Source organism: Lonchura striata, chromosome 3, assembly GCF_046129695.1.
Source record: "Lonchura striata isolate bLonStr1 chromosome 3, bLonStr1.mat, whole genome shotgun sequence".
NCBI classification, from domain to species: domain Eukaryota; kingdom Metazoa; phylum Chordata; class Aves; order Passeriformes; family Estrildidae; genus Lonchura; species Lonchura striata.
In genome coordinates, this window is record NC_134605.1 from 111,363,793 (window position 1) to 111,381,780 (window position 17,988).

General features: G+C 45.6%; 1 protein-coding gene across 4 annotated transcripts in view; it reads right to left on the reverse strand.

Moving 5' to 3' along the window:
- Window positions 1-88: 88 nt before the first annotated feature.
- Window positions 89-17,988, reverse strand: part of MSRA (methionine sulfoxide reductase A) — a 227,942-nt gene continuing 210,042 nt past the window's right edge. For all 4 annotated transcript variants that reach the window (XM_031504479.2, XM_031504481.2, XM_031504482.2 and 1 more), the window contains one exon: window positions 89-874. In XM_031504479.2, the coding sequence (XP_031360339.1) occupies window positions 710-874 (165 nt within the window). In that variant the 3' untranslated portion in view covers window positions 89-709. The remainder of the gene's footprint in view (window positions 875-17,988) is intronic.

The following is a 17,988-nucleotide window of genomic DNA, read 5'->3' on the forward strand; positions in this document are numbered from 1 at the left end:
AGATCTACCCAGATATCTACTTGGAACACATCACAGAGAACATTGTTCTTTTCTTGTTCTGTCATTTATTGCAGAGCAGGAAACAAAATAGACTTATTTTTGTGTTTATTCACTTCTTGGAACTGTCAAAAAGAAGCATCACATTGCAATTTTATTTTTTCTGGCTGCAATAATTTCAGAAAATAGGCACTACAGGTGGTACTAAATGCTGTGAAAGTGAAGTTGTGGTGGGAGAATCACTGATCTGCTCTATTCATTATTCCCAAAGACATCAAATTCCAGCATTGTGACAGGTAAGGAACCCAACCACATCTCCAGAAGTCAAAGCTCTGGGAACACTAGGAAATTAATTAACCCAAGAAAATCAAAAAGCTCAAAGGCATTGGAAATGCAAAGCAGCTGTGGGTGCAACCACCTCCTAATTCACCCTTTTAACAGCATTTCGAGCCAAACTTCAGAAGTTTGGGTCTCTTTCCACCTTTCTAGATGACAAGGAAACCCCGGGAGCTGCACAGAGCAAGAAGCTGCGATGGGAGCAATTCCTGCCTCTACTTTGGCATTGGATGTCAACAAACAGAAAACTTATGATTATGGAAAGCCTCCCCAGCAGGTCCCCAAATCTTTATCCACGGAAGCTGTGGGAACATCCACCGGGGTTCCTGGTCTTTTCTTCCCTGTGATGAAGAGGAGGTGGTGGAGCAAGCAGAGGCTATTTCCTGAGGCCCATGGGGCAGGAAACCCCCGTCCCTCCCAGGCCGCAGTACCCGCCGGGGTTCTTGCTGAGGTACTGCTGGTGATATTCCTCGGCGTAATAAAATTCAGGAGCCTCCCGGATCTCCGTGGTGATGGGCCCAAAGCCTTCCTCCGTCAACACCTGTCAGGAAAGACCATGGGAAGCCATTAGTGGTTTGCTGTGAATGACATTGGGATTCCTCCCTGGAGCAGCCACAGGCTCTCTCAGTGCTCACATTCCCAGCTCATCCCTGAAAGCTTTTCATCCCTGCTCTCGTGGTGTTTTGCTAGGAGGCGTTGTGGGCACAGAGAGGGAGGGAACCATCCCCTTTTAATGGCTCATTTGTTTAATCTTCCACAGCCACACTTTTATTCTCTTTATTAACCCAGGCAGTGATGCGGAGCCATCAATGAAAGAGGAAAACAAAGGGAGAGCACACTGGGATCCACCCCGGGAAGCTGCAGGGTCCAGGAACCTCCCCTGGAAAGCGCCTCAGCTTCAAAATCCACCCCCAATGTCCTTGTCCAAGAAGAATTTCTGGGTGAAATTTCAACTTCAAGGTTGTCCTTGGGAAATCAGAGCATTTGGGCTTTTTTTTTTTTTTTTTTTTTTTCTGCAGAGATACTACAAACTCATTCTTCAAAAAGAAAAGTTCCACTTTGACCAGAAAGTTTTAAGGCAAATTATGGCTCATTTTGGAAAGATTTGCCAATACGTGGATCAGGAGCAATAACCACTTGGCAGGAAGAGAAGACGGAATGTGGGTGGGGATTTTAAATTAGACTTTAATTGCTTTCTGATATCCCCTAACTGAATTTGAAACTCCTGAGAGGTTTCTGACAGAGGGAATTTCTTTTTAAGATGAATTGCTGTGACATTTTCCCTACTACATTGTCCTTTCCCAAGGAAACTGGTAAACACCAACATTTTGGAGCCAACTCTCTTCTCAGTGTCGACATAACTTGTGCTCTGAAGTCCGTGCTAAAACCTAGTAAGTGCTTTAATAAATGTCAGAGTCCTGTTGCAAAGTGTAGTTATAAATACCAGACGTAGATAGAATTGATTGAAGGGTCAGCATTTAGGGTTCACAGAAAAATATTTGTTACCTCATCATACTATTAAATATATAAAATATAAATAAAGGGAAATAATCACATGGAATCACAAAACTGTGACTCTGTCATCAGCATCTAGTCCACCCTCTTTCATTATGATAAACTGAAAGATAGCAGCCTTGATCCCAAAAAACATTGGTTATGGAAGATCTTTAGAAATTTAGATCCTCATTCCAATATTTTTCATCCTGTTAAAGAGTGCCTCTTAAGCCTAGCCCAGTTAAACCCAGTCCTTTCATTTAAACCCAGTATTGCGGGTTTACTCATCCTGAAGTGGAAAGGAAATTATTCCCTTCCTCTTTTATCTCCTACATACCTGGGGAGAGGCAGGGATGACATCCAAAGGAAATACTTCACTTAAACAACAGGTGATTATTTGGGACAAAAACTTTTGAAATTTCCCACACTGGGGTTTCCCAGATCCTGCCCCAGCACAGCCAAGCCCTGCCCACAGCCTGACAGCAGCTGCTGGGCTTTGGTGAGCACCACTCTGATTTACTCCCACAATTTCACTGTCCAAAGGGCACATTCTGCTGTGTCCAGTCTTCAGTCAGGAATGAAGTGATGAGATGGAAACAAAACCCATGGTTGACCAGTCTGGAGAGCCCTGAGTTCCCAACCCTGCACCGAATTTATCAGCACAGCTTAGGAAGGTGTTGACTCATTGATTCCTTGTGTTCCCACACAAGGAATTGGGATCACAAGCTCCATTTCACAGGAACCTGGCCTTATTCCCCATGTAAAATCAACAACCTGCTTTTTCCCATCTCTGGGAAAAAGGGAATCAGGTTGTTCGCCTGTGTCATGGTTTGACACTGGCACAATGCCAGTGCCCCCATGAAAATGTGATCCCTACTTGGAATGCTGTGAAGTGGAATTTAGAATAGAGCAAAGCAGGCCTAAGCTTGATAACAGGAAAAAAACTTTATTAAACTACCACTACAAAAGAAAAGAGAAAATTAAAGAAGGGGAAAAAAAAACCACACAAAGATCAAATGAAAATTTTGCAAAACATTCCTCCCCCCACCACCCAACTCCAACAAACCACAGTGAGACACAATCTGGACCCCAATCAGGTTTCTACCCTCCAAGCAATCGATATTCAGTCTATCGAGGGAACAGAGTCTCTCCTGTGCCACAGACCCCCTCAAGAAACACAGCTTCACATCCTGTGTTTCCATGTCACACATGGCACCGCCCGGAGAAAAAGTTTGCCATGGTGACCCTTCTCTTTTCCATGCACAGTGCTCTCACCACCAATGCATGGATGGTTAGACTGCCTTTAGGATTTTTCCTTTCAAGGATGCCCTGCCAAGAGGGGAGAAAACAACAGTTCAGTTTTTCATTGTTTGGGACCACAGTCCCCCCCATTTTCCCCTGGGGCCGAGGGCTCAAGAACAGAGATTTTCTTCTCTTCTCTTTCCTTTCCAGGACAGGGGCGCCACCACAAACCCCCTAACTTTTTCTCTGTTTACTCCACTTTTGTCTTTTTCTCAGCTGAAGCAGGTCTCTTGATTCACTGGCATCCTCCCAAAACACAGTCCTTCTTGATGGAGAAGATTTGGTTCAGGTTGTGGCTAACACGGAAAAGTTCAGCCAAAAGCCACTCCTTGTCCCCCTCCCATCCAGAATTCTTCCTTCCAACATCCCATCCTAGGGTCTAAGGTGTCCCTCTTCCTCTCTTTCAAACCGAGGAAGGGAAAGGAAAATTCACAAAGCTTTCATTTCTCAAGGAAAGGGTTAAAAGTCCGAACTCCCAGGATGGCTCGATGCCCGGACATCTAGCAACTCCCACACAACTGGGCACCTTGCAGCAGCTCCCCCCGCTCTTCTTTCCTTGCGGCTTTCTCTCTCCCTCTCGGGAGAGGAACTCTGGGGGGGGAAATGGAGACATCCCAGATTTCTTCCACCCTTCCATCTGCAGGGGCCAGCCCGGTTCCAGTCCTTTCACTACCCTTGGGGCTTTCGGCCTACCTTTCTCAGGCCATGGGCTTCCCCTCCCCCACCCAGCTCGTGGCTGGGCGGGGGAAAGTCTGCACTGCACGCTGACCAGAACCAAAGAGAGCGAGTTCCCCTGGGAATTCTGCTTTCAACCCCTCTGTGTTCTCAGAAGCGTGTCTACTTTCAATTGGTCAATATCTAAATTGACCCCTTCCTTCTGGAAAAAATTATCTTTCCGTGTCAAACCACGACAGCCTGCCAGACATGTGAATAAGGGAGATAAAATATCTGAATATTTGTACTACAACCTGTCAACAGCACCAAACACAAAGAGGTGTCAACACAGCTCCTTTTACAAAGCACTGTTTCACTTTCTAACCTTCCCAGCACAGAGAAAATTCTTTGGAATGATCTTCACTGCTGAAAGATGGCACAAACTCTGCCATAGTGGGCATTACTCATTTACCTGCTGCTGCAAATACAGTCAAAATTGGCCTCTCCCCCTTTTCTGAGTCATGAGGATGCTGCTGGAGGGGGAGAGATTTTTCCACTGTGTTTTCTACAGTGTTTGTTACAGATTTTTGAAGTGGGACTATTCCATCATTGGCTTCGTTTTGTCAGTGAGGGAATCCATTCCATTCGATGTGGCACCACAAGAGGGCATAAACATCATTTATCCCTTCCCAGCCCATTAAAACCTGAATAAAGCAGAACTCGAGGCCTTATATTGCACTTCGGTCCTGTTGTCAGTGGGAACCCCAGGCTCTGACACTCTGCCAAATCCCACCTTGGTTGTTTGGATTTTAAGGGGAAAATTATTTTCCTCACACTGACAGTGTTGATGTGAGGATAAAAACATCACTGGGAGAGTTGGGTAAATTCAGAATGTGCTGGCTCTGGCAGGTGTAAATCAGCCCACTCTGGATTGATTTTCTGCCACTGAGGCTGTTATAATTTGATGGTAATCCTGTTCTAGAAGAATTTTTAGTCCTGTCCCTCTCAAAATTCCTGCACCATCCAATGAGAGCTCTCATTATCAAGCTGCAATTAACCCTTGGGATTCTTAACTCAGTGCAGGAAATTTTTAAGGAACCATTGGGTGATTTCCCCCTCCAATATTGCACTGCAATTCAAAGAGAATTTATTCCTTCAGAGGATTTCTGTGACTTTTGTCATAGGAGAGATCAAAGCCCTGAAAGATCATTGACTCCAATTTTTAACCCAGCACTGCCAAGTCAATGCAACATCACAAGAGACCCTTTAACTGCTTATAATCCAGCCCAAAAATCCTGTCAGATTCCACCAGGGAGGGGAAAAACCAAACCAGAACCCAAATCTCACCCAGCTGCAGAGGGGACACAGCTATCTTGGGACACTGGAGCAGGAACAGGGAATCACAGATTCATTAAGGCTGGAAAAGATCTCCATGATCATGGAGGTGTCAAAGTCAGTGCTGGGAACATCAGCACTACAAGTTTTTCAGCCAACCTGTACTTTCAGCTTGTAAAAGACATGTTTGATGATTTTCCTAATTTTTTGCAGACTGTGAAAGTTTATTTCCTGTTGTTTGCTTTAAACTTCTGCCAGACCACTCATGACCAGATTTATCATCACATCCTCTGTCACAAAACACTGGATATCAGAATCCTAAATGGTTTGGGGTTGGAAGGGACCTTAAAACTCATCCAGTTCCAACTCCTGCCATTTTCAGGGACACCTTCCACTATCCCAGGTTGATCCAAGCCCCATCCAACCTGGCCTTGGACACTTCCAGGGATCCAGGGGCAGCCACAGCTTCTCTGGGTAACCTGTGCCAGGGCCTCCCCACCCTCACAGGGAAGAATTTCTTCCTAACATCCAATCCAAACAAACAAACTTTCTTTCAGTCTGAAGCCATTCCCCCATGTTCTGTCACTCCAGGCTGTTGTAAATAGTCCCTCTCCACATTTCCTGTAGGCTCCTTCAGGCCCTGGAAGGCCCAAAAGTCACCCCAAATCCTTCACTTCCCCAGGCTGAACCACCCCAGTTCTCTCAGCTTTTCCTCACAGCAGAGATGCTCCATCCCTCTGATCATCCTGGTGCATCCTAATACAATTCCTTCTCCCCTATCTCTACAGAAATCTGGATTTTACATCTTAATCCTGCCCATTCCTGTTTTCAAATAGATCCAGAGCCTTTCACTCCCAATCCATAACCCAGGACAGCCTCCTCACCCTTTCCTGCATCTCTCCAGCTCTCCTTCCCCACTTCAGTCACCGAGGTTGACTGGAATTCCATTTTGCTCAAGAGCCCCATGGATTTATTCAGCCCTGTACTTACATTCCTTCTTTCATTCCCTTTTCCCAGCAATTCTTTGCATTCCACTTGCCTTCCTGACCTCTGCTGAGCAGGGAGCAGATGTTTCCAAAGCACCATCTGCAATGACGCCAGAACCTCTTTCCCGGGCTAATTTAAACCCTCTCATTGTGCCCACACTTGACTTTTACTGACATGGAATTTCAGCAGCTATTTTCTGTGGTATTGTCAGATTCTTCTGCAACTTTTCTGTAGCTTTGGTTCACCTGGAATAACTCCAAACCCTCGGCGGGTTTTGGTGCGTCACCATCGCCTTTTTTCAGCCCTTTTGTGAGGATATTGAACTGCACAGCTTCCCAAGACAGGTTAATCTCTCCTCACTGCAGAAACTGCACAGTTATTTGTACTTTTTATTTTCTCTTTGTAGCCAGTTCTTCACTCAGAAGGGCAACTTTAGTCTTATTCCACACATGGCACCTCGCTATGTACCCTCTCTCTTCAAAAAAAACCTGTATTATGTGTGCAAAACATGAGTCTCCTCGTGCTAAAGTCATTATAAATTTGACAAAAAGGCTTTAAAATTGGTTTTGCTAAATGAAACCATTTAATTTTACAAGCAGAGGCATTAGTAAAGCAGGGGAGTATTAATTGGCTTCAAGCATTTTGTGGCTTTTAATAAAAATGGCATCATCCTGTGTTTGATTTAATAGACACTTTATAAACCAGCTTATACCAACATCCATCCACTTTGTCTCATGTCCCAGTGAGTTGCACGAAGCTGCTGCATTTCCAAAACCTCTGTGAAAAATCACCAATGTTGGAAACACCACAGAGCATCCTGACATGTGTGACAGCTTCTGTACCATCACTCCTGATGTCAAACTCTAACAGCAATCCCACCAAATAAAATCTGCTGGGCCCTCCCTTCATTGCAGTGTCTACACAAAATTTCACACCAGCAGCAGCAATCCTGAATTTCATCTCTTTTTCCAAAAGTTCTAAGAATTAAAGGAGCTGCACTATGGAGAAGAACTGCAGGGATTAGTTCTGTGAACTGTCGAGGATGGGAGGCTGTGGGCATCCTAGACACTTGATCCCTATGATATTTTTAACTGGAGAACAACTTAACTGACTTTGCCAGGTTTGTGGATTAGTTGCTGGCAGTTTGGGAGCAGAAATCCAGCCCTACAGGCTCGTTCGAGCCAGAGGAACAAACTTTTGTCCAGAGGAATGAGCAATTACCAATGTTTTATTTTCTCCTTCATTTATTTTCGCCTTCCCTTCCCTCTCCTTCCAGGCAGTTCAACCCACTCTGCTGTGTCATTGATGATATATGATCTGAAATGGTTTCCTTTGTGCTGCCTTCAGCTGGCTGGAACAGCTCAGTTTGTCACACTGGGTCCAGTCTCCTCTATGTCACTTACTGATGTTGGCTTTTCCAAACTAATTGATGCCAACAACCTCTACAAGCACTGGAATGGGTTGAAATCCTGATTATCTGGTAAAATCTTCATTCCCAGCCTGTAGGTGACCTGCTTTTGGAAATCATGTGCTTATGACAGGAAGAAGGATCTTGCCAAGGGAAATGTAGGAGCAGTGGCTGGTGAGTGCTGAAGTCCAGCCCCAGTTACCACATGGACTGGGACCAGATATCCACATTCCCCTGTTTCCAGCTGCCTCTGCCCAGTGGATTCCATGGTATTGATGCATTTGATAGGTGGTGCTGGAATTGATTAGCAAATCCTTTTCACAGGGCTGTGGAGTGCTGCATAATTAGCTAATGCTCACACAGGGCTTGGAGAGCTGTGTAATGCCTGAGTATTATTAATATCTTTGCAGGGAAACTGTCTGATCTCAGAACTCTCTTTGCAGAGTGCCTCTGGCAAATTGGGCAAGATCAAGACTGGGAATGATGGAATCATGGGGATATTAATTCCTCATCTTTCACAGAATAGGCACATGGATCTAAGGGCAGAAATTATGAAATCCACAGACTCTATGCTGGGAGAGAAAAGCAGCTGCTGTGGGATTAAATCTAAAGAAAAATGGCATAGAATCATGGAATGGTTTGGGTTGAGAGAGACCTTAAAGACCATTCCCTGCCATGGGCAGGATACCTTCCACAATCCCAGGTTCATCCAAACCCTGTCCAGCCTGGCCTTGGACACTTCCACGGATCCAGGGGCAGCCACAGCTTCTCTGGGCAACCTCTTCCAGAGGCTCATCACCCTCACAGCCAAGAATTCCCTCCCAATATCCCATCTTTCCCTGCTCTCTGGCAGTGGGCAGCCATTCCCCTTGTCCTGTCCCTCCATCCCTTGCCCCAAGTCCCTCTCCAGCTCTCCTGGAGCCCCTTTAGGCACTGGAAGGGGCTCTGAGTTTTCCTTGGATCCTTCTCCTCTCCAGGTGAACACCCCCAGATCTCCCAGCCTGGCTCCAGAGCAGAGGGGCTCCAACCCTTTGAAGAGCTCATTGGCCTCCTCTGGATTCTCTCCAGGAGCTTCTCATGTTGGGATTCCCAGACTTGGACACAGAGCTCCAGGTGGGGCACACCAGAGTGGAATCAGCTGCCTTGACCTGCTGATCACACAGCTTTAGATGCAGCCCAGGACACATCCTATAGGGATTTCCCATTCCCTGGTGAAAGAGAAGTGCTGCTGCAGGAACCTGCTGGAATGTTTCCTAGGAATGTATTCTTCTAATGCTATACAGAGGAAAAACAGGTAAGAGGAAATAGGATAGGAAAATAAGATGGTACAAAAATCGAAGCTGGAGAATCCTGATTTTCATCCATAAATTGCAACACTGACTTTATCCAAGCTTTTCCTTGTTGACAAATATTCCACACAATGTTACATGGCACTGGAATGGAGAAAACTGATCCTGGCTGGAGACACATCTCCAGGAGCCTTAGGGAAAGCTGGGTGTGTATATAAAGTGTGTTGCCTCTCTTTAAAATCTGCTCTCTATGAAATATTTCACTCTTAACCAATTAGCTTGGAGCAGGTTGTCTGGTCACTCCTCCGTGCCAGAGGGGACGGAATTGCTGGGCTTGGATATCCATCAGTCCTGCCAAGGTAAATCACAGTTGGATGATAACCTGGTATTAACACAGCCCCAAATGGTTTTGCTCAGAGGGTCTAGGGAGGACCAGGAGTGCAGTTAGGCTGATATTTCTTCCTATTTTACCTCCGAGTGTAAAACCTGAGTGCTGCCCACAACAGTGAGCTCTGCCAGCTGAAATATCACATTTATCCAGACAGATTTCATGGTACCTTCTCCCACAATGGGGAAAGAGGAGCTTTGAATTTGTTCTAAATTGCCTTAAATGCAACTTACGGTGAAATAAAATCTGCAATTCTATTTTTTCCTGTTGCATGCTGATCCTGTGAACGTGCATAGGAAGGAAGTTGTATCCTGCTCTCCATCATATCCATCTAATTCTGGATTCAAAGCTTTTTTGCTCCAGATACTGCCTGGCTTAACAGGATCAGCTTGACCCAGAGTCTTTACAAGCTTGACCTTCGGCATGGAGCTTCCTGAACACCCATCCTGTTTTCTCCTGAGGGAAGAGACATGAAAGTGGGGAATGGCACGGGCGGGCATTTAGGAGGTAGAGGGAGATAACATTAGCAAACATAAAAGACATCTTCCTCCAGCAGCATCTGGGAGCTAATTAGGTGTTGAAGGAGCCATTGAGAGAGATGGAAATTCTGTTTGTCTGGCCAATTTGAACGCAGCCAAACAGCCTCTTACTCCACATCCTGCATGGATAATTGATGATGCCTAAGAAAACTCGTGCCCCATCCTGACTTCCAGTGATCTAAAGCTCAAATCTCCTCCGTGGCTGGAGACAGCAGAGTCTCCTCCCCTAATCACTCATCCATTACTCTCATACTCCCAAAATAACAATGGCCAGGGCCAAGCTGGGATGGGGGAAATGACCCCCACACACAGCAACAAAGCTCAGAGAAGAACCTTCCACTCTGGAGACCACAAGTGGTTTGGCCCTGGATGACTCTGAGAAGCCGACTCAGGTCCAAAAATACTCTAAGCCCCAGCTGCCTGTGGACAGAATAAAACCCTCCACATGTAAATACTGTGTTGACAAGACTTTCCCACCTCCATTAGCTCAGTTATCTCTGGATCACATTTGGTTCCAAGTGCAGAGCAGCTTTGGGGCTCCCTTGGGTGTGTGCCCTTGGCAATGAATGTAAGGCTCTGCAATTATTTTTTATGCAGGGGAGCAGCAATGAAGAAGTAAAAGCGTTCATTTGCCATGTCAAACCCAGAGGGCTCAGGTCAGCTCTGCTGTTACACTGCCATCATTTTATTTTTCTCACTGGATTTCCATCAAGTATTTCTTCCATGATGTATAAGCATGACAGTTTCTCAGGAACACATATGAGTTTTCCAGAGAAACAATTTATCTTTATGTAAACTCATCCTGAAAAAAACAAAAAATGTTTCTGTTGTGATTGGAGGTAAAGACTTCCAGATGAGAGACCATGCACAAATATGTACCGCTAAAATAATAAAATTTGCTATATTGGAATACCTTAAATATCCTTGCACTGGAATTTGTTGTGCCTGTTTTGCCTCTAAAAATTCACTGGGATTTTCTCTTCAGCCTCCCATGACCATTGGTTTATAACCTTAAACCATTTCACCTCCACAAAAAGCTGGGAGGTGATTTATATTTTGCTGACCACTCTCTGGAGAGGTGAAAAACTCACCCTGAACACCCAGCATGAGCCTTGCCTGCTAAACTCGATGCTGTCACCTTTATTTTCAGTCTGTATTGGTGGTTTCTTACATAAGGAAATATCTCAGAAGGATCCTCCATGGGCCTATTACTCCCAACAATTTACAGCAAAACTATTATTTAATGTTCCAGCAAAAAAGAATCATAAAATCACAGAATCTTTTTGGCTGGAAAAGCCCTCTAAGACCATGAAGTCCAACCATCCTCAGCACTGCCAAGGCCACCTCTTATATATGGCCCATCAGATATTGCTCATGCTCTAATACAGCATAAGGGGAAGGGATGATAAAGGACAGTCCTGGGAAAGGGAAAAATCAACACCATGTTTTTCTGGTTTTTGGGTATTGTCCTTTCCCCCCACCCCCAGAGACACCTTCTCCAAACATCTTAAATTCCCCCAAGGCTGCCCTCTCCAAACATCATCAGAGAGGAGATGGATCCAGCATGAGACTGATCTAAGCATCACAACACTGCACATCAAATGAAACAGAAAATCAAGGTCCTTCCCTTGTGGATATAAAACAAGGGTCACATCCCAGTGCTGGATGGATCTCAAGGATCAGTGCAGCTGCAGCTCTGTGAAATTTCCAACCAAAAATTCCACTCTGGGTTAAAACAGAACCCAAATTCTTCTGCCCCCCTCAACGTGTGTTGTCAGGCAGCTGCTGCATTTCCAGCCTAGGTCATTTTGACCTTTCTGTCCAGCTGATTTCAGTGGAATATTTGCTATATTTTTAACCCACGTAGCAGATCAGAGAGAGGCTGAATACTTTAAAGCAATTTGGATCCTTCAGGATGACAAATTGTTTCTGTTATCAAATATATGCATAATTACAACTAAAATTATATTTGAAATGGCTACCAGGCAAAACAATTTTTTGCCCATTCCAAGGACTGAAAAGTCAAGAGAAAATGAACAGAGTGTGTTTTAATCAGAAGATAAGTTGTTTTCCAGCCACTATAAATAGAAAAGGCTGGAAGAACCCATCCAACAAGCAGGAGAAAGTGTGAGGAGGGTAAAATTCCACAGTGTTTTGGCTTTGGACTTCAGAAGGTAGTGAGTATGAGATAGTGTGAAATACAAAGAAGTCTTTGTTGTTTACATCTGAAGTTTAAAAGTGGCACAGTGTGAATAAACAAAGGATGTTCCATGGAACGCTGCAGCAGGGATGCACTCGCTCCGTTGGAGCTCCGCGTAAACAGAGGCATCGCCTCCGTGCTTTCAAAAGAGAGGGAGGTAAACTTGAAAGCCTTGCCTTCCAGAAAATCTCATTTACCCTGATCCTCAGGCTTTTAAGTGGTAGGAAAAACACACACAAGCTTAATAAGACCAAGATCTGGATCATTTAGCATTTGCTTTCAGGTTGGTTAAGCTCCTTCCTAACGATAACGGAGCACGTGCTCTGCAAAACCTGAATTAGCTGTTCCTTATCTTTTCAGGGAAAATAGGTTTTGTTCTCAAGAACTGGGATAATATCAAGCAATTTCTTTTCTGGCAGACAATAAAGAATACTGCCTTGATAGGTTCATGAATTAACTGATTGTTTTCCAGGAGGGTGCACAGGATAATTGGTAAGAATCTAAAGATACCCAGATTCAGTTCGACAATCACAGTGATATTTCCTGTTGAGCAGTTACACAGCATTGAACTTGATCCACAGGATCATGGAATCATGGAATGGTTTGAACTTGATCCACAGGATCATGGAATCATGGAATGGTTTGAACTTGATCCACAGGATCATGGAATCATGGAATGGTTTGAACTTGATCCATAGGATCATGGAATCATGGAATGGTTTGAACTTGACCCATAGGATCATGGAATCATGGAATGGTTTGAACTTGATGCAGAGGATCATGGAATCATGGAATGGTTTGAACTTGATCCATAGGATCATGGAATCATGGAATGGTTTGAACTTGACCCATAGGATCATGGAATCATGGAATGGTTTGAACTTGATCCAGAGGATCATGGAATTATGGAATGGTTTGAACTTGACCCATAGGATCATGGAATCATGGAATGGTTTGAACTTGATCCATAGGATCATGGAATTATGGAATGGTTTGAACTTGATCCATAGGATCATGGAATCATGGAATGGTTTGGAGTTGAAAGGGACTTTTAAACCCATCCAGTTCCAACCCCTGCCATGGGCAGGGACACCTCCCACTATCCCAGGCTCATCCAAGCCCCATCCAACCTGGCCTTGGACACTTCCAGGGATCCAGGGGCAGCCACAGCTTCTCTGGGCACCCTGTGCCAGGGCCTCACCACCCTCACAGGGAACAATTCCTTCCCAATATTCCATCTATCCCTGTTCTCTGGCAGTGGGAAGCCTTCCCTGTGTCCTGTTCCTCCATCCCTTATCCCAAGTCCCTCTCCACCTTTTTCTAGCCTCCCTTCAGATACTGAGAAGCCATAATTAGGCCACCCCAAAGCTTCTCTTCTCCAGGCTGAATAATTCCAATTTTCCCAGCCTTTCCTCACAGGAGAGATGCTCCATCCCTTTGATCAACTGGGTGGGTTCAATATAGTTATTAGTTAGTATGTATCTTTCAATGCAAAAGTCCCTCCTTATTTGACAAATCTGATAAAACTTGATTTTGATTCAACACACTTTCAGCTATTCCTATGATGATAGAGGGTAACTTTTGATTAAGCTAAAAATAAAATTGCAATGATTTCCCCCTTGTCCTGTCCCTCCAGGCCCTTATCCCACGTTCCTCTCCAGCTCCCCTTGAGCTCTTTTAGGCTCTGGAAGGGGGTCTAAAACCTCCCTGGATCCTTCTCTATACCAGCCTTCCCAGCCTGTCAATGATTTAATACAATTCCCTTTCTTATACAATTGTGAAAATTGTTGCAGCATGACCATTTTACCAGAGGAGGAGGAAAAGAAGCACTTGGATGGAACAGCAGCTGCAAACCCAGCACTGTTTCACAGCTGCCAAAAGTGCTGAGAGTTCAGCAACAAGGGTGAAAATAAAAATGCTTCATAAGGAAACAGGATAAATCCTACAGATTCAGTTCCTTCCCACACCATCCCTACTCCTTCTGGGCACAACAGAGAGTAACAGGGCACCTACAGTCACAGAATCACAGAATGGTTTGGGTCAGAAAGCATCTTAAAGCACACCTAATTCCAACCCCAAAACTTTCTTTTAACTGTCCCTACCTTCTAGGAGCATCAGATTTCTTTCTCAAGTTTCTTGGTCAGTTCTAGTGATGTTTTTATTAAAGGGGTGCATCTTAGGCTTCCAGAAAAGTATCAGTGAAGGAAATCTCCAGAGCTTCTTTAGCTTTTTCACCTGTCCCGAGCTTTGCATGCTCCTTCCTGGAAGAATTTAGGTATAAACAATTTTGATATATTTGATCAGTGACCCTCAGCACAAACACACCCCACAGGGGGGTGAGATTTGAATGAGACTTACAGTGAACAAGTTAATTTGTCAGGAAGCTTAGAAAGTATAAGACCCTTTTGGACATCAGGGTCAAATTCCACTCGTTGTATAAATCACCCACCACCACTGGGATGGATTTTTGCGCCTGGAAAGGAGATTTGAGTTTGGCCATTAGTAAAACAAAATACCGAGCTGATTGAGGCTGGAGAGGAAGCAAAGAAAATGCAGGGAATGCACTTTACATTTCAGAGAGAACCTGGCATTTACAGCACATCATCTTCCTGCCAGCTACAGAACAGCAGTGACTTGGCACAGGCTCCATGGCCAGATGTCACCCTCATCTGGTTCTCTTGGCTCAGGATGCTCCTTTGAAATGAGCAGCAAAGCAGGGCGAGGATGGCTCTGCCTGGTGCTCCCCGCACAAGGAATAGAAGGAGAAAAAGTTCCCCAGTTCCCCAAAGCTGGCATTGCTTTGCACCATTTTGACAAATTCACAGCCCTCACCAGGCAGGATCTGGGAGGTGGAAGCAGAGTCAAGAACCAGAGGGATTTGTTTGACAGCTGCCTCTCGTTGGGTGATGGATACAGCACAAATCCTCTCCGGATGCTTTCCCTGCAGCTTCAAACACTTCAGCACTCTGAGCCCTGGTGCATTTCCCAGCATAAAACCCTGCACTTTGTTTAAAGGCATTGCTGTGTCTCTATTCCACTGCACCTTCTTAACCGGTTGTTTTATTTAGAGATCCTTGAAATGAGATTACCTTTAAGATCCCTTCCAACACATCCTACTCTGATTTCTGCATTTCTATTATATTACCAAAACCAAGAGCAAGGAGAAAAGCATCAGGGTATTCCCCACCTAAAACATGCCTCTTTTGGAATTAATTGCTATTTTTAGGCAATTAAGGATTTATGATAGATATGAAGGGACACAGCCTAACACCACATGTACCTCCTAAAACACCTTCAGATACACCAGGACATCGGAACTAATGGCCAGTATTTGTGGGGTTTTGACGTGGCAGCAAAGTCCCCAGATGCCTTTAGACCTAGGGAACAAAAGAGACAGGCACAGACCATCCTGGCTAAGCCCCCCACGTGAGTGACCTTCTCTCAGAAGGAGAATTCCTTTTGAACCCAACACCTGATAACATGTGTGTGTTTGTATACACATCAATATGTGTGATAAGAAGGCTGCACCGTGGCAGAACCTGCCAACAAACCCATTTTTTGTCACCATCTGCTAGGAAGAGAGTGAGCACCTGTTAGGAGCAGCTGCCTGAATGCAGAATGTAGGTAAGAGAGAAAAATCGGTTTCATTTTGGACTTGGCCTGCTGCAGGTAGCACATGGCTTCCACCACCGAGGATGCCAAGTGGTCCTTTTTAAGTTTGTCCTAATTACGAGCGTTATGAAACCTCCAAATTGTTCATTTCTAGGCTGTTACAGCAAGTAAAAGAAGACATGGGGCCCCCAAAACACCTCCCCACCTCCACTGGGTCTGTGCCTTGTCCCCTGCCTCTTTCTTTCCTTGAAGCCAACGGAGCATTTGGAGGAGCCGCGCATGGCTCGGTGCCTCTCCTGGCACAGCAGCTGCCCCAGGACGTGTTGCTCTGAGGAATCCCAGCATTGGCAACACCCTTCGACTCCTTCCTTTGGAGAACAACTGCTTCCCTTTGGCTGCCTCCTTGTGTCCATCCCCATGGGGGTCCCGGGAGGGATTTTGGAGAGATTTTGGAAGGAACGAGGGTGCTCGGTCCAGGCGCTCGCTGTGATCAAGGCGCCAGCAGCTGCCAGCCCTGCCATGCTGTCCTTTCTCCAGGGGGAGCCACGGGGTTGCCATCACCCAGAGAACTTGGAGTGGGCAGAAAAAACACATGAAAGGATTTCCCACCCTCGTCCAAGCAACAGATCCAAGTTCACAAGTCAGCATGGCCTCTCCCACAGTGCCTGACACCACGGATGGTCTCAAATCTGCTGCTCTTAATCCCCACTTATGGCATCTGTGCATCCATGGAAGGAATGAGGTCATTCAGTTTGCTCCTTCCCAACCTCCCAAGCATGGACTGTTCCCCGTTCTCTTCAGCAAGCAATGCTTTGTGTCCCGTGGCTGCCTTGTCCTGCACAGCCTGTGTGACACAGCCACTCACCCGGTGACAACACCAGCACCTGCCCATGCCTGGGTGTGAAAGGGCTTTTGGTCCTAAAAATCAGCCATCCTGCAAGGAATCTTCCTCTTCCCCTTTACCACGCATCCCTACATCTAAGAATCATTTGGAGAGGAACAACATGACTATGAAGAGCTCCTGTCCCCACTACCAGCAACAGGGGTTCAATGGATGGGTTTGCCTTGCAGAGGGAATATTTGAAATGGGCACCAACATTTGGGAGCCCTTTCAGGTCCAAATATCTTCCCATTTTTCTATTTTCCTGCTTTCTCATTTTATCTTCCATTTCTTGTCTTCCCAACTACTTCTGTCCATCTTCTGATCTACCCTGTGTCACAATCTCCTGTTATGAGTAGGATAAATATTTTTTTATAAATCGTCTGTCCAACCTATTTGACCCCAGAAATTTGTATTTCTTAAATGGCAGCAGAGAACTGGTGGGACTGTCACAGCCTGTGAAATCCAGAGGCTCGTGCACACAGGCAGTGTTTTGAGGAATAAGGGAGATTCCCAGAGTGCTTTTGAGGCTCCAAGCTCTGTGATGTGCTTTACAGTTCAGCTGGATCAAATGCTGATCCCCAAAAAACCCAACCCTGATTTCCAGGTGTGAAAATAACCATTCAGCTGGATCAAATGCTGATCCAAAAGAAATCCCAACCCTGATTTCTGGATGGGAAAACACCCATCCAGTTTAAGAGAGAGTACACAAGGCCGAGGGAGAAATCCCATTTCTCCTGCTGCTCTTGCTGCAGTGAAACCCAGATAAAATCACACAAAGCCACCCCACAGAGTCCCTTCTCCCTGCAAACTGCACTTCCAGTCTTGTGGCTTAGCACAGATCCGCTGGTCAAGCAGGAATTCTTTTTCCTAATGCAGATTTCTCTCTGTGAGCACATCTGGAAGCTATAGATCCCTGCCTCCTGGGACAGGCCTAATGGGCTCTGCATCCACTCTGCCTCATTTCTTTGGGAAGTGTTGGCTCTGCAGCAGGAGGGCTGAAGAGGGGCTTGCACTGAGGGATGTTTTCCATCCTGAATTTAAACGTACAAACAGAGACCATGGGTTGTTATTGCCGAGAGAAACAACATCAGAGGGCTCAAGAGCCACAGACTGGGGAGTCAGGGACACAGAAGCATCCAAGGACAGGATGGACTAGCTAATTACTGTCACCCCTGCCCCCAAATTAGTCATATCTTTTCTTAAGAGGCTTTGCTCCCCACCAGCCAAAGGGCAGCAATGCAGGAGCATAGAGAGGGCAACCCTGGGTGTCCCAGCTCTTTTCTTCCTGTTTGGTGGTGAGGAATCTCCTCCTGGTTCATATCCTGTGATTCCCTGATGGATTTGGGATGTCTAAGGAAGGCAGGGATATTGAAATGCTCAGTGCTGACTTTGCATGCAGAAGGGAAGGGGAAGAAGCTGGAGCTGAGCTCAGTTATGGATCATGAGAGCAAAAATCCGAGGTGTCCATGCCCAGGCAGGAGGGGATCCCACCAGGAAAGCTTCTCTCCAGGAGTAACGTGGGATAAATCCATCCTTGAGAGCAGCTCAGCTGCTGCTGAAGCTC